The 17,500-nt window shown below is 45.7% G+C and overlaps 1 protein-coding gene and 1 pseudogene across 1 annotated transcript; one reads left to right on the top strand and one right to left on the bottom strand.

Annotated features, from left to right (window-relative positions):
- LOC121603037 overlaps positions 1-7,811 on the bottom strand; it is an 11,591-nt pseudogene extending 3,780 nt beyond the window's left edge.
- An 8,633-nt stretch (positions 7,812-16,444) lies between these two features.
- On the top strand, positions 16,445-17,485 carry LOC121603038 (actin-like). The gene is given in 4 exon segments (XM_041931772.1): positions 16,445-16,556; positions 16,856-17,237; positions 17,240-17,315; positions 17,317-17,485. Coding segments are annotated over 3 exon segments (564 nt in total). The 5' UTR covers positions 16,445-16,556; positions 16,856-16,879; the 3' UTR covers positions 17,447-17,485.
- Positions 17,486-17,500: the final 15 nt, after the last annotated feature.

Below are 17,500 nucleotides of genomic sequence, written 5' to 3'. Positions count from 1 at the left end.
GCAGGCACATACAGGTGGACGCCATCGTGAAGAAAAGCGTTTACAAATTAAGTGGCGATGATACCAAAGCTGAGATTGAATTAAGCAAAATTAAGTTGGTAACTTATTGCGCACACATTATTTGTGTTTACGCGGGCACTTGATGGGCCACTTAAAATGTCACCCTAAATACGGGGTCAAGATAATGTTAATGAAGGCTACACGCCAGTTGGATCAATTCATTCTGATTTCTTACATTAAATAGAGATGAGGACAAGTGATGGGTAAAGATGGAAAAAAAATCTGAAGTCAAAGTCCGGGTACTGAAAATTTCGGAACAGATTCCGGAAGGTAGGTCTGACCAGCATTATACGGAGCCGTCCAGAATCGTCCAGAGTGGTCCGGTAACGTCTGGAGTCGTCCGGAGTTGGAGTCATTCGGAGTCGGAGTTGTCGGGAATGGAATCATCCGAAGTTGGAATCGTCCGGAGTTGGACTCGTCCGGAGTCAAAGTCGTCCGGAGTCAAGTCGTCCGGAGTCAGATACATTCGGAGTTGAAGTACTCTGGAGATGGAGTCGTCCAGAGTTGGAGTCGTCCGGAGATTAAATCGTCCGAAGTTGGAGTCGTTCAGAGTTGGGGTCGTCCGGAGTTGGAGTCTTCCGGAGTCGGGGTCGTCCAGGAATGGAATTATCTGAAGTTGGAGTCATTTGGAGTTGGGGTCGTCCGGAGATGAAATCGTCCGAAGTTGGAGTCGTTCAGAGTTGGGGTCCTCCGGAGTGAAAGTCATCCGGAGTCGGAGTCGTTCGGAGTTGGAGTCGTCCGGAGTTGGGGTCGTCTGGAGTTGGAGTCGTCTGGAGTTGAAGTCACCCGGAGTTGGACTCGTCCGGAGTCAGAGTCGTCTGGAGTCCGAGTCGTCTGGAGTCTGAGTCGTCTGGAGTCAGAGTCATCCTTACTCATAGACATCCGGAGTTGGAGACATCCGGAGTTGAAGTCATCCGGAGATGGAGTCATCCGGAGTTGGTGTTGTCTGGAGTCTAAGTCGTCTGGAGTCAGAGTCATCCGGAGTCAGAGTCGTCCGGAGTTGGAGTCTTCTGGAGTTGTAGTCGTCCGCAGTTGGTGCCGTCCGGAGTTGGAGTCGTCCGAAGTTGGAGTCATCTAGTTTAGTTTTTATCGTGTTTTCCTTTGTGCGTAAACAAGCAATTGTTACTAAGAATAGCGCTTAGCGACGACAATAATGCTTTGCTTCAGTAATGCTTTGGTTCCGCTTGCTGAAGTTGGAATCGGACTTTGGTTGGAACTCCAGAGAGCACATCAGTAATGTAGACAATGAAAAATTGATTGGACTTGGAAAATATTATTGATAGTAATGGGCATTTCAATACTGGTTAGGGACCTCCTGTAAAGTTGTCATTCCTTTAAAGACTTTTAGAATGATATCTTACATCTCAAGATTTCATTTTCCAAGCTCCTAGGATATCTTACTCCATAAACACTTTCATTTCCTATCTTGAAATTAAATTTGCACCGTGTTCAGACAAGCCTTCGCTACAATCCATCACACAAAACCATGCCAAAAAATAGCTCTACTAGACCATTTAAATTTAAGCACCCCCTGGCCTGCATGTGGTGTGTACCGTCTTGAACCTCCCCCGTCTCCGCCGTCGGCTTCCTTCCAACGTGCGGACGCGATTTTTAAATAACGTAGTAAGATCAACGATCCGCGCGCGCACAACGTACGTCGCCGTGCCGCTCAATGATGATATTTTAATATTTGCTCCATCTGTGTACATCTTTCACTTCGTCTGCGCTTAAGCGATATGTATGTTTCTCCTCGTTTGCGGCTATTTTTAGCACCCGTGAGCATATAAACATTATACGGGCCAATCTGTCGCCCGTAATGAACTTGGCCTAAGCGTGTGGTTGGGGGGGGGGGGGGGGGGGCAGAAGAAAAATTGCAATTTCTGTGCGAGATCCCGCAACGCCGTCTCCTGCTTAGGGTAGGCATTGCAACTGCAAAAATGAAGAAAAACGGTAACTCCAAAACTGCGATCCAAATGCATCAACACAAAAGTTGTGCTGGAGAGGCACACCAGTACCATCTCTTTCGCTGCCCCAAACGCCGCCATCGGCGAGGGAGAGCCGACGGATTGGAACGGATTGAATGTGGCGCTAAGCCCCGCCGCTGCTTTTTCTTCTTCTCCTGCTCGTGGCCGAGCGCTGGCTCCGCTGGCTTAGGGAAAGCGTGAAGATCTTCAAACTCTAAGCACCCCAAAAACGGGGTACCTGCGCCCGTTGCTTTCGCTACCTTCTCCCTTGCCGCTCTCACTCAGGCTCCCTCAAGGCCTTGGGCGCGGATGGAGGGTGGTGGGCCGCACAAAACCGAATTACAAGTAGGAGCGCGCGCGGGCGCCCGCCGTAGAAAGGTGCCCGAAACGAGGGCGCACACATTACGCTAACGGGAAGAAGGGCCCTTGGCACACCACGCGGCACACTCTCTAAGCGGCGAAAAGAAAACTCCGATACACACCAACCGGTGCATCTTTACGTTTTGTGGAGGGAGGAGGATGATGGGCGGGCAGCTGCACAGCTTCAGTGGGTAGTAAGCAACCCAGCCGCCCGGCCCGAGGGGGCTCTTTCTCGCTCGTCTTGCGTGGAATAGCGAATTGGATCAGGCATAAAAAGCAGCCGTGCAGCTGGCGCCACCACCGCCAGTGCGTCCAGCCCAGTTACCGTTCCCAATAAATTCATCTGTGCCATCATCCCGGGTTTTCGGTTTCTTGGTGTGCACTTTTTGCTCCGATTGCGTGATTGGGGGGCCTTTTGCGGGGAACGCATCCGGAACATATTTTAGGGCTGCTAAAGAGCTATAGACACAATGCAATGATCCCCTATTAGCACGTGCGTTGTGGTGTGGTGTCGTGAGGACATCTTTCACTTAATTTCCCCTCACCGAAAAGAAAACACGCGCCAATCTAAAGGGAATTCAAATTAAAATGCAGTCTTCTATATAAATATGCCAACCACAGCAACGGTATCGCTACTAAAAATAATCATCCTCCAATAAGATCCCTATTGGATAGTAGCGCGGGCAGACAGGCAGGCCCTACTCAGATGCTAATGAGAGATCGCGAGTTGTGGCGAGTAGGTGGTGCTGCTCCACTCCGGTGGCCTTTAGGCCGAGGTCTTCAAGGTGTATATGTCACCGTTCGTTGCACACCACCAGTGCAGGTTCATTAGACCTGCAGCGAGTTCCTAACATACACTCCATTCCCTCCTCTCTGCTCCAGGGTAGCCAAAACCCAAAAATAAAATGCGAAAAAAAGTGCGAACGATCAAGTCCCCTATGCATCCCTATTACCCGCCTCATCGGATTATTGCCACACACACACACACACACACACACACACACACACACACACACACACACACACACACACACACACAGACAGCAACGCATGCGGCAAACGCCGGCTCTGGTAGTGGCAGGGGTTCGTCGTCTGCTTTGCAAGGGTGCGGCGACGAGTACGCCGTGTGGTTTTCTCTCCTCTCCAATTCTGGTGCGGCGATCAGTCACTCGGTGATGGATTCTTCCGACCACATCTATCTTACCATTTATGGTAGTGCGGCGAGCGCCGAGCACGCTTGCCACCGAAATGAGATACCAAAGAGGGAGAGAGAAAAGAGAGAGAGAGAGTGGACAAGATGCCAGCCAGCCAGCCAGCCAGATTGGCCACCACATCGCGGCAATATAAACACGTGTGTGTGGTATTCGCGCACGGGTATGGCCCAGAGCTATGAATAACCGTGCATTTTTTCCCTACCGCGGATGCAACGAACCTTCCCACGGGGTTTGGGCCCGAAAGGGGTACCGGGAAAAGGGGTAATGGAAAAAGTGGTTCGCTGTCTAACAATATCAGCAGAACCACACACACACACATAATCCCACATGCTTGCTGCGATAGACACCTGAATAGTAATGCCGGTTGGGTGTGTATCTCATTTGTCTGGCGGTGAGTGCCGGCGTTCGGGCGGAAGAAAATCGTTTGAAAGCTGCCCGCCACACACCTAAGGTGAATCATAATAAGCCTTCTAAGGTATTGAGACCGGTGTGCTAGCGGTGGAAACGGTACGGAGTGGTACGAGTTGCGCTCCGATCCGAGTTTGATCGGTAAGTGTTAAAGCACGCGATCTCTCGTGGGATCACGACGATCGGAAGCAAGAGAGCCAACCCGGTGCCCTTACGCTGTGGAAGAAAGGGAACCGCGCCGTGCCACCCACAATAACGTACCGCGGCAACGTGAAGCGTGCTGGCGGGCAGAGTAAGATCGAACAATTACCCGACGATGATTATTAATGAGCTAAATTAGGAAACGCTTTTTTGTGGGGGAGAGGCGCGCAGATTAGACGTCTAAGAAAAGCGGTGAGTGTGGTAGTTTGAATTTAAATTTGTTTACATACACACCAGGCGGGCAGAGAGCACTTTGCGTGATTCATTACTGAGGTGCTTGGACCGTTGCGCGATTGAGTGGTTAGGTCATAGAAAGTGAAAAGGATTTAAAAATGGAATAACCTTGAACTTTAGCAGTGGGAGGAGGAGTTTGCACATGCCGAATGCGAGTTGAGTACCAATAACTAAACAGCAAAAAACCCCTTTTAAGCTATACGGAAATGAAGGTTCGTGTTCTACCCGATTCTGTAGGCTAAAACCGTTTTTGCACCTCTCTCAAGGTAAGTTAGTGGCCACTCAAGGATAATCTTGCAAGAGAGATCAATGTCTTCCTGCAAACCGAGAGTCGAACATCTCTTCCAGTTGGTCCCCTGCTCTTTTATGCTTCTTCGAACCCATTTATGGAGATATGGCAACCGCGGACTGCACCGACTGCAGCATACACCGGGCGCACCAGAGCAAAATGCCCCTTGAGTCGATTTTTCCCCCATGCCACGAAAACCGTACTAGAGTACGTTGCCTTCCTGGGGACCAAAATTAATTCCACCAGCTCGCAAACATATGCAATTACTTGTTTGGTTGGCTGACACCAAAAAAAAAAGAGAAAGAACAGAAAGGTTAAGCCGTGTGGCATCAAATTAGATACGGTCTCGGGCATAGCGCTGCTCCATCCATAAACCACACTACACTTCTGATGATGATTGACCTTTCGGATTTGTTCAGCCTTTTGAGCGATGAGGTGTGGGTATATTTTATTGCACACATACAGAACTCGATGCTCCCCTACGCACACACACACACCTTTGGGAGCTAGTAGGAGGAGAAAATGGAAGAAAATTAGATCACACACACGCCGCTTTAGCAAGGGAAGCAGCAAAAGGCGATGCATTCCATTCCATTGAGTCGTTCCGTGATGGGAGCGCAAATCGTTACGTGAATCGTTTAAAGATGAAAGTTGAACTACCTTCTAGGCGCGGTTTCAATTCGTAATATTTTGGCAATGTTCTGAGGATTGGATTTAGTTTTGCAAAACTAACCACCTCTCGCCAGCATTCCTGACACAGGTCAGTGTAGACACGTCTAGCACAGTGCACAGTGTTTAAAATGGACCACATCGTCACCGGACCACATTAGCAAGCACAGCGTGAAGTTGTTGAAAATTTAATGTCCTCGCATTTGCACCTTTTCGTGGGGACGAGAGAGAGAGAGAGAGTCGTCCAATGGTGGTGTGTATGAGCAATGCTTTCTCATAATAATTATAAGTGTTGCCAGCACTATCATCGCCACACCCCAGCAAGACACAGAAAGGTTTTCACCGTCTTTTTTGAAAGGAAAACTATGAATGTGACCAACTCAAATGCACCGGAGCGACGCACGAATGACACCGTCAACACATCAAGTCTTTCTTATCGGCCGGGCAGTAGATATCTGCTTCTCCACCTCCCCCCCATTGTGCTGTGGACGGGTGTTGGTGGAATAGTTTCCATTTGTTTTGCAAAAATGTTCCCACAGTTTTGGTTGCGTTCACCTTGCAGGTTGCAAAAACAAAAACTGAAGGAAAGAACTCATGACACGGCATTCTTTTATCTTAATTTTTGAAAGTAGTTTTAGCCCTTTATGCTTCTTCGTTTCAAAACAAACTTTGGAGATGATTTGTCTGGGTATACCACCCACGGGGACGTTAAGATAGGACGCCTTCTCTTTTGTTTGAAGAGCATTTTAACAAATCAAACTGCTCTCGTTGCTCTGCGTTACCTGGCTTTTGGAAGAAACCCGCTCAACACCCCTTAGTGAAGTGCATGGGACTTTATTCCTACACGAAAAGCCCCCGTTCCAACCAACCCAGCTGGTTTCGTTTCGCACCAAAAAAGGTAACACCGTTCAGAGTGACCGCCACCGGGTGCGTTTGTGTGATGGTCACCACCTCGGCCCGTGATACACCGTAGCGTTTCCTCTGAATCAATAAAAACCAGCATGACCGGTGGTGGGGCCGGTCATTCCAAGCCCTCAGCTCAGTTCACGGGTGCTAAATTGCAATCAGATCATCTTCCCAATTGGATTGCGCCACGTGCCACACACACTGGAAGGAGGAAGAAGGGGTGTTTTTTTTCCTCTTACTGTAAGGTCAATGAAACATATCGAAATGCGTCGGTGACTTGAAAAAGAAAGTGACTCTTTTCATTGCACGGGGAACAATCTCACCCAATGGGGTGCGCTCAACACGTGGATGGACACATTGGTTTGGTTTTCGTGTTTAAAGTTTCCTTTTCCATTGAATATGGTGTAGTAGTAAATTTCCATAGACATGCGTGTTGCTCTGCCTTGTTTTTTTTCTCTTCTGTTTTAAAACGAAATTATCATTCAAAAAGCGATATCGAAAGATTTTCGTTCGCTTTTATTAATGAATTTCATTTCACTCTATTATGCAGCCCCCGTTTAAGCCATAAATCGGCAGATAATTGCATGTATAAGGCTAATTATTGAAAGGAGATTTGATTTAGAAAGAAATCGGCTAGTGTGTGGAGATGATGGGAATCGATCTTCACGGACAAAAGTATGATTCATTCGATCTTATCTAATGCAGTTCGTGGTACGAGGTTATCTATGTGCCACATTCAGCATGAATTGTTGATACCCGAGAGATCGCCCCGGATTCCTTAACGGTCTGATAAACACGACCATTCTAGAGGTCCTCCTCTTCCCCCAAAGCAACACGATCGTCTTCCTGGGATGTGAGCCGATCAAGCAAATCATCCCGCCAGCTATGATACACACCATGGTGACAACACAGCTATGTGATACGCCACCGGCGATGCAGGGTATGGGACAAAGCCCGGATGATTGTACTCAACATGCTGCAACAGGAAGCGTGTGTTGTTTGCTTCCCAAAAAAGGAAATGATTCACGCGCTGTGTATGAGAACAACTAAGCTATGATTCTCACGAGCAGGATGTCCTACGACCACCAAGAACATTGCTGAAGTAATAGTCTCCCGTTTTGATACATGCGCAACACAACAAATAATAAAAAGTAGCGAATTCGCTACTTATTGAAAAGCTGAAGTTGAAATAAGTTGTAGAAAAATACAAAACTGCGTCAAAATACACAATTTTATGCGTATTATGTTGTTAGGCTTGATGGTTCCTGAGAAGTTTTGTACACCTCACCTCTTCCCGAGCAAGTTGTGCCTGTTTTGCTTAATATTCGTGATGCTTCAGACTTTGGTCTTAATCACTTCAGCAGGTTAACAATATAAATGCTAAAAATACCCACCAACTTACCAGTAATACGATTACAAACAATTAACACAGCCACGCTACTAGCACTGAACTAACAGAGTAACAATTACACTGAAAACTGATATGAATTAGCAAAAAACGAACTCAACGGCATCCTTCTTTTTACATCAGGCTACTATGATCGCATTTTTCTCGCAACAGCTGTTTGTCATGGCATTTTAAAAGGGCCGTTAAGATTGATGAAATACGTTGGAGAAGGAATGTTTAAAATAAATTAAAGTAAAAGAGTCATTATCTCGGAACTACGCTCTTTGAATAGAACTCACAATCCGTTTAATTTGAATTTAGCGCTTTTTAAACTGCTCGAACGTGTCGAGCTGCGTCTGCACAACGCCTAAAAGTATGCAATTGTGGTTACAACATTGAAATTTGAAATGTATTAACGGTTAAAATAATGAATTTATTTCCTTTATGTTGTACACGGTGTGAAGCACCTACTAAGCAACAAATACTACAAGCTTTAGCTTTAATGTAATACTACTTCATGCATTCAAGTCATAGAGTAAGTTTAATTCGAAAAAGCTTTCTCACTGTAGTTCATTTTTTTTATACGACCATCGTCCAGTGAGTGTCTGAGGTTGTGCGGGGACACCTTGATGGATATTTATTGCCGGACGGCATATCGTATTGGAGAGGAACGAATACTACCCCTTTGCCTCCTTCCCACTCCTCCAATGTGCCCTGAGGTTAGCGAATATGAGTAATTTTGTTAACCTTTGCCTCAGCGTGTCCTAACACGCGAAGCAGCAGCAACAGCAACCGGAAGCAGGATAGGAATCGGAAAGGCACACCACTTCGACTGCTGCAGTCAGGGTCAGCGAGAAGCCAGTTCGTTTTGCAAAGAGACGAGCCCGTAAAAGCTCGTTTTTGCGCTCTCGGTTTTGAGCGGTCGGATGATGGAAGAGCAAAGTTACGCCAGTGGCCGCAAGTATTGGCCGCAGCACCGGCAGTCGGTATCGGCGAAAAGTTCTCGGTCACGTACGTTGGAGCAGAACAATTTTATGGTGCAATTATGCTTAAAAATTTATGCCCCGCCCTAAAGCAGCCCTGCGAAGTTGAGTGTCGGTTGAGGGGGTCAATCGTTCAACCGCCCGGCTGGTACGGCTGTACTGGTTTTTAAACGGTGGCCCAGGTAGCCGGACCGGGGTTTGGTAAAGAATAATGCGCTGGAAACTCACTCGTGGCAATTTTTCGGTGTGCCTCATATGGGTCTGTGGGCCCAAACGCCTTGGTTTGGTGCACCGCTAATGCACTTGCATGTGCGGAGCACCCGGGGACAGTGACTGATGGCGTGAGTGTTGCAGTGTGTGTGTGTATGTGTGTGTCTGTGCAAAACATACCGCCATTGCTGCTCGGGAAACTTCTGGTAGAGGTATTTCCTTGCCAGCTTCTTCTAGCTCCTTCCGCACCCACCCGGGGAGAAAAAAGGAATGCGTAAGGATTGCAGGTACTAACGTCGTACGTTGGCTCTTACCAAACGGCACCGTCTCAAAAGATTCCTTGGGAGTAGGAATAAGTTTTGGGCCACTTCTGTGTGAGATTAAGGGTTACGGTCACTAACGGTATGTGGAGCAAAGTTAGCAAGTGCCGCCCTTCACGGCTGTAGAGATTGTTAATAATTTAAGTGTGATAATCGTAGCGAAAATATGAGTAAGTAGTTATAAGATCGGTACGTTAGTAGCTGGATGTTAGGAAGTGCTAATTTTACGACAGTTGCATATTGCACCAGATAAGGAAGAAAAAATTGTTTTCACATGGAAAAATAACTCATGTTGTGCGGAAAACTGCATTTTATGCAGACAATTGCTGGTTTCGGGAACGCATTCAGTTGGTCGTAGGTGTAAAGCCAATATTTACAGCAGTTTACAGCTATTTATGAAGATAAAGTCCAGACACTAATAAGCGGTATTGCGGTGTATGTCAAATTGAAATATCTTATTTGTATATTATCTTAAAATAGGCTCTGAAATTGACTACATTAGACTTTTAAAATGTAATGTGTTTATTAATTATTTTTCTATTTACTCATTTATTACAAATATCCTGTTGGATTCAAATAATAGTGCCCTTCACGATTCTAGTCAGTTTTTTGTATGGAGTTTGACAGTTGGAGGCTGAAATCATGTAAACACTCCATACAAAACCACACAAAAAACTAGCCTGCAATTTTCAGTTTAGAATACTCTAGCTTCAAAGATAGAATTAGATTCGAGTACTTGCTCGAACACACGGTGTTGTTTACATTTACCCCAAGGTGCATTAAAGGGATCAGGTGATGGAATCTAGAATCAAAGTGTATGTAGTACAGATGGTCTCATAGCATGTTTTTTTATAAACAAATGTGAATATCACTTTTTGACAGGATGGGTGAAAACTTTTGTTCAAACAAGCTCTCTGGAGGCTTGACGAATACTTAAAACAATCTTAAAATCTTCATTCAGAAAGAGCAGCGATAAAAATCAGCCTTCTAAATTCATACACCTTGGGATAAGTCCACTTGTTTATTATACCTCCTTAGATAGCTGCTCGAAAACTGCTATACAATGCAAACAGCTGACAGGCTGAAATTTCAGCCTATGAACTTAAAACGGAAAGGACCCTGTATGTAAGAAACATTGGAGTAGATTTGAATGTGTTTCATTTATTTAAATTTTCTTATAAAGCAAACAACCACTGTAAGCCATTACAGACATTAGATTTGTCCGCATTTTCTTTCGCAATTTATCCATTTATTGGCTATTTACTATCAAAAGTTTAGGTTTCCTGAGCTTTCTTCGAAAATAAATAAGAGGGATGGATCTATCCATAACATCGAAAACAACATTAAAAAGTAAGATTAAATTCATCATAATTAATCTCGATTGTTGTATGTATTCAAGTTGAAATGAATGGCATAGAAAAGGTCTTAATGTACAACATATTAATGTACTAAAATTGTTTTGAATTGTAGAGATGTCCAAATTGTACTAAATGTTCTTCTACATTTTATTGTAGAATAGTAGTTTATGGTAGTTTTCGTGGCATATGTCATTTTACAGGTTTTTCAACACTAAGATACACTTTCAGCGTCAAGTTTCTCTTGATAAATCCGATGTACACTTTAGCAAATGGAGCTTAACAAAATTAATGGAGCTTAACAAAATTATGTTCAATTTCAAAACATAGTACATTACTACTCTAATGTTTGATCCACTTATAAGAAAAATGAAACACAGGAATGTATCAACTGTAATAATTCAAAACAATCATTTGCATGACGATGTGCAACATGATGTATCCAACACTTAACTACTTCTTACGGGCTATGGGTTCTAGTATTGGGGTTTAAACAATTTAGTCCAAAGTACGACAAAATGTAGTTAAACTTAGTCATAATTAAAAATATTTGAAACAAATATTAGAGCCTGATTGTACATCTTGGTTTACCATAGTTTTCCAAGATCCCATGTGGCATTGCAAAACCAAAAAAGCGGCAGTTCCGTTTCGATGTAATCGATCTCACTCATTGTTACTAAAAATATGCAAGCACGTGGACACTTGAGCTGCTCACATCACGATCAACCCTCAGCCTCATTCTCTCATTCTCTCACTGTCACTCGAATGTCCATTTATAGTAATCGGTCTTTTGTTTTGATTCTGCCTCATCGGCGGTAAGTGTGTGCCTCAGCCAAAATATTTGATGAGAATGATCTTTATTCTTAGCATCCGTTCGGTTCAAGATTGCCTTCGCGTTCAACCGTTCAGCTCAGCCGCGTAATGTGCGATGAGCGGTATGAGAGTTTATTTTTTTATTACTGTTGCGGTCACACATCCATCAGTTGCGTCACATTACAATAAAGCTTCGCTTTTGAGGTGTACTTTTTACCGGCGGGCTTACGTGGAGAATAAAAATAAACCACCCACTAAAGTTGTTTTGTTTGCTTTACGATTAATATGCAAAACAAGTGGATGTTTAAAATAGGGCGTTTTTTTGCTGTAAAAATGGCCCGATTGGCTTAATTAAACGTACTTTTTTGCCCGCGCGTTCTCTGCAGCAACACTGTATCGATTGCCTATTAATGTATTACCGGCGGGCAGTACAGCGTGGAACATCGTCTATCTCTTCCGGGTGGTAACTTTCGGGTGGTCCGGGTGAAAATTGTCACACCTTTTTGTCCCTTTGCTCCTCTTTGCCCCCACGGCACAGCGTGCAGCAGTTGTGAGGATGCTAATTACCCACAGGTCACCCACGATTACGGTCGGCCGAGTGGGGCAAGTGGTGCCGTCAAGCGCCTGCCAGCGAGTGTCAAGTCAACCGTAATCTACTGACAGCAAGCGCGTGTGCCACCCCCCCTCCCCACCCCCTCCAAAGGTCGTCCGTTCCGGCGTCACTGCGTGGAACAACATTTTCCCAGCATGTCAACAGCGTGTCAGAAAAGGTGTCGTCGCGTTCTGCGTCCAGTCCAGGTGCGTTGGTGGTGAATGAGAAGGAAGCAAATAACGGGAGAGAAGGAGTGGAGCAAAAAAAAACCCAGCAAAACGCTCAGCACCACGTCAAGTAACAGCTTTTGGTCAATTTGTTATGCCCCGATGGGTGTTATGACACGCCGGGCGATCGTTAACATAATCGCTCGGTTTCGGGTGGGTGGACGGTATCAAAATTAAAAAAAAAAAAGGAAAACACTCCAAACAAACACCGGGCCACAGGAATGGATGACACACGAGCGTGGCTGTGATGTTTTGCATGTTCTGTGGATGGTAATGTGGGGGAGCTTAAATTGGTGGGAACATTTTTAGTCGTTTAAAAAAAAAGACACAAAAATTCTTCGCGTTCATTTTGCTCCAAAGTATGCCAGTATGTTGAAGTTGAGAAAAGGATCTCCCAGGCATCGCCCTGCCAAGGAGAGCAATAATTTAAGCGCCAAATTATGTCACCCTTTCCCCTTTAAGCAATGCGCTCCACCGGGAAGATGGAAAACTTCATTTGTTTAGTTGGAAAAACTTACATTCCCGAACCTGCACAAAATGGGAGCTGTCGAGGAGCTGCGAGTACAAGCAAAAACACGCTAGTCGCAGTGGAAATGTGTAGTCACTGTGCACCAAATCGCCCTCGTTCTGTTTCTAATGTTCTATTGTACGATGATTTATGGTACGAACGAAAAGCTGAACCGAACAGCAGGACGATCCAGGCGATTGTCACAGATCTACGGTCTTTGCATAATGCATGAACCGGGGAGCGGTTGGAGAGGACAATTATTCAAATTGGGGAGAGTAAGGAAAGAAGAAAAAACAGACTCGCTAGGTATTCCGCTGGGGGACCGGAAGGCAAATTTGGATGTCAACGATAAGAAGCATGTAGTTTTACGCCTCATTTAAAAATTACGATGTAAGTTTGTCCCGAGCCAGTGATTTATGTTGCGGGGCGTGCATTTGTCTGGAGCGCAAATAGGCCGCTGGAAAAACGGTTGGAGTTGGAAATAGAATTGGGGCGAAATAGTGGCGTTGTTGTTGTTTTTTTTTTGTTAGAGAAGTTCCATGTTTCTTCTGCCAAATTGTTGTAAAGTGTTATTCCTTTTTGTTGCTCCCGGATGCTCATTACAGTTTGGCTTTTCACTGATGATAATGGACTCTGCCACCTAAACTTGTGTTGGATGATAATTTCACACCGCTTTTCCGTACAAATTGCTTCCCATTTGCACCAACAACAGAAACACACCCCACAGCACCTCCATCCTCTTGGACAACTTAACTTCGATCATCCATCAAGCGCTCGTTAAAGGCACTCGTGACGCCGCGTGCCAACGTAAACAACCGCAACGTTGCGCGTAGGTGTGTCCCGTAGGTTTGTAACTAACCGTACCCGCCAAACTGTCCATCATCAACGGCTTGGACGAGAGAATTTCCTGCACCATTTGCGAGGCGGGCGAGATTGCATGAGTCACACCAGTGGGCAGTGGGTTTCGGTTGCCCGATTCTTGTTGGAGGATGTTCAGCTTCAGTTCTGAGTCATTTCCACATTTCCACACACCATGGAAGTTAGCCCACCTGTGGGTGATCGAACGTGCGTTCCTTCTTCCATTGCCAAGTTCAGGGTGTGATCAGAGATGTTGTTAATTCCCAACCACCTGGCTGCTGGTCCACTAGCTGAGCTGGAACGTATTGTTGCTGGTGATGTTAAACGAGAATGATCTTGCGTGGTCTTGCCGGCACAGTGCGTCTAGCCGCAATGAAGACGCCCCAAGAGATACAGAGGCTGATCTGATTGTTTTTGGCAGAATGGTAGTCGCCACTTGAAGCTAAACTCTGTGATTGTCTTCTCGTGTGTGTGTGTGTCAAAGATATCGCCACACGAAAGGGAGGAGCAGTTTTTTGAGGCACTTTTGAGACGCATGTCTTAGTAATGGTGATATGCCGGCACTTCGATAGAGGCCTTATTTTTAGAAATCTATGTTAAGCGCACTTGGTACGGGGTAGAACCCGTGGTAGCATCGCTATCGCAAGGCACGCGGTGTAGTCACGGTGCCAACTTCGGTCTAGATACAAACACTTACACACATTCATGGCTAGAAGTGATGGCACTTTGCCGTGGGGATTGCAGGGGAGATCTTGGCGGTGCAAGAGGAAAGGCATTCCTTGCCGTGTTCGCACGAGACGTTTCCATTTTAGGCGATAGACAGAAGCACCCCGGTACGATCTGCATCTGTAGCAGTAGCGCCGGAGCCGAACGATCGGCGCAGAGCATTCGCTGTCAGCTGTTGGGATTGGGAGACACATACCGGCCAGACTGTGTAAGGAGACGGCTTGTAAACGGAATAAATGGCAACAAATCGGAGGGTTTTTTGTTTCACGATTGCACCCCGATTCGACAATGCTGTGGCTACAACAATGTACGGGAAGGTGCAACCCATGCCTCTTAGTGTGTTTTTCGGCATGCCTTTCCGCTTCCGAAACCACCATCGATGACGTCTTTGGCGTCTTTGGTCAACTTGTCGGTGGTTCGGTTCATATTTGGCGCCTGGCACATCGAAAAAAAGTGGTCTCTTCTGTTCAACTCACATTCACTCTGATGTCACTGTAGGGTTGGTCCTTTGATTGGTCCGGTATGAAGCGTGGTGGAGCGGTACGCTCGGGGATATGCTTGTAAATTTAATGGTCGTTTAAATATAGCGAGCAAAACGGGCAACACAGACACAGGCATTATAGACCTCCCCTTCCCTTCGGTGGGCTTGAACGTCGAGCCAAATCGAGTAGTGGGTGAGATACTCGCTGAGGTCTACCCGTCAGGGCTGCCAAGCTGCGGTCCGGTCCGAAAGGTAAACACACGGCACACGCGGCAAAATGTGTGACATTTGCGGGTGGGCAATAACTTGAATGGATGAGCCAGATCCTATCAATGAAATTTGGGTCAGCGTACGAGTGGAACGATAATTAGCGGAAAGCGGATGTGGCCTGAAGGTGGCAATACAGCTGCGTTGGAGCGAAACACCTGTAACGGGTTATGGATATGGAATGCCAGCTGTGTGCCAAGGGTGGGGTAGGTGGGCGTGGACGTTCAATGTCTGGAAATAGGACCTTAATGGCCTTTAGAATGTAGATCAGATTCTTCAGCGCATGGAAAGTTAATCTTTTAATTGATTATTGAAAATGATAAAAACACATGTAAATTTGCCGGAGTGTTATAGTATTAATTATTTACCTTTTTAGATAATAAATAATCAAACTATCAAACAAATGGTTAAACAATTAGTTGGGCATAAACGGTGAAATATATATTACAAACTAAATGAAACCAAAAATCTTTTGGTGCCGATATGATTCCTCAAGGCTTAAATGCGATATTACAATGCATCAATTGATCTATATTCCAGATCCTCTTCTTCTATTTGGCGTAACGTCCTACGTGGACATGCCGGCCTATACAGTCTTAATAATTACTTACTTTATTCATTACCACGCAGCCGAATAGTCAATCCTTGCTACGGAGGGACGGTCCATTGTAGGCTTGAACCCATGACGGACATGTTATTTAGTCGTTCGAGTTGACGTCTGTACCACGGGACCGTCCAGATTCCAGATCTAAATAAGCTAAAAGGATGATAGGAATAAGGTAATTTCACTCAAAATATGTTTTTTTTTCACTAAAGACTAACATCCTACGCTGATAGATAATTTCTTTAACGATATATTCAATTATTCAAACATTTCTGGAAATCGCCAATTTCTTTAAAAAAGCAATCACAACGAAATTGCATAGCTTATATATATTTGTTCATGATCGTGTAGGACTCTACTATGCAGGTTTCGCTTCAACCATGGAAAATGTAAAGAAACATACTCTGTTTCTAGGAAAGAACATTATGATCATTGTCAAATTAGTGGTAGCTAGTACACTTAGGAAGTCAACAGATCGCCAATGTTGTGCACACAGTTCCTTTATTGGCTATAATACGCACCCCCTTTGAGTCCACGGTACAATAATGGCAACAAATAGACATCCCTAAATAGACATCGTACCTCGCGTGTACATCAAACTAGCGAAACGCATCGCGAAATTCCTCACGCAAGCGCACTCACGCTCAACCTCAACCGATCGGATCGAATCTAATCGATCGACGTTCGGCTGCACGAGTGCGATAAACCGATCGGAAAAAAACCCCATCTCAGCGCACATTTCGCGATACGCTAAGCGCCTTGTAAGGATCGCTGGCGGAATCGATAGTTCGATATAAAACGGTGCGATCGGTAGTTCTTGGGTCACTCACCGTTCGGTTTCGCCGTTAATCACATAGTTGTCAGCTGGGAGAGCCAAAGCTCTGTGTAGCAAGGTTTTTTTACTTTCTTCGTGACCGTCGGTCAGTGTCCAAAACATCCAAAAAGCCGTGGAGTCCTGTGGCCGTCCGTTTTGTCTTCGTCCAGATTCGTCTTGAATTCGCCGTCATGTGGATGTCCTGTGCCGTCTTGTTTGTTTGTGATCGTCCCCCCAATTGTGTCGTTTGTTGGTTGAAAATCCCAACCTGATTATGGTATGTCTTTACGTTCGAGATGTGCTGCAATGGAGTGTATGTGTGGAAAGAGCGTTAAATGTGTGAAGTGGAGTGATGAGGGCTGTTGAACAGAATTTAATATTGAAGTTTGCAATTTCTTCCCATAGGACAATCCGTAACACTCAGGCAAAATGTGTGATGATGATGCGGGAGCACTAGTCATCGACAATGGATCCGGAATGTGCAAGGCCGGATTCGCTGGCGATGACGCCCCACGTGCTGTCTTCCCGTCCATTGTTGGCCGTCCACGCCACCAGGGTGTGATGGTCGGTATGGGTCAGAAGGATGCGTACGTTGGTGATGAGGCTCAATCGAAACGTGGTATCCTCACCCTGAAGTACCCGATCGAGCACGGTATCATCACCAACTGGGATGATATGGAGAAGATCTGGCATCACACCTTCTACAATGAGTTGCGCGTTGCTCCAGAAGAACATCCGGTCCTGCTGACGGAGGCGCCGCTGAACCCGAAATCCAACCGTGAGAAGATGACCAGATCATGTTTGAGACCTTCGCGTCGCCAGCAGTGTACGTCGCTATTCAGGCCGTGCTGTCCCTGTACGCTTCGGTCGTACAACGGTATTGTGCTAGACTCTGGAGATGGTGTCTCGCACACCGTCCCAATCTATGAAGGTTATGCTCTGCCGCACGCCATCCTTCGTATGGATCTGGCTGGTCGCGATCTGACGACTACCTGATGAAGATCCTGACCGAGCGCGGCTACTCGTTCACCACCACGGCTGAGCGTGAAA

The sequence above is a fragment of the Anopheles merus genome, unplaced genomic scaffold (assembly GCF_017562075.2).
Source record: "Anopheles merus strain MAF unplaced genomic scaffold, AmerM5.1 LNR4000783, whole genome shotgun sequence".
NCBI classification, from domain to species: Eukaryota; Metazoa; Arthropoda; class Insecta; order Diptera; family Culicidae; genus Anopheles; species Anopheles merus.
Note: the sequence above shows the minus strand (reverse complement) of the source record. Positions and strands in the feature narration are given on the sequence as shown.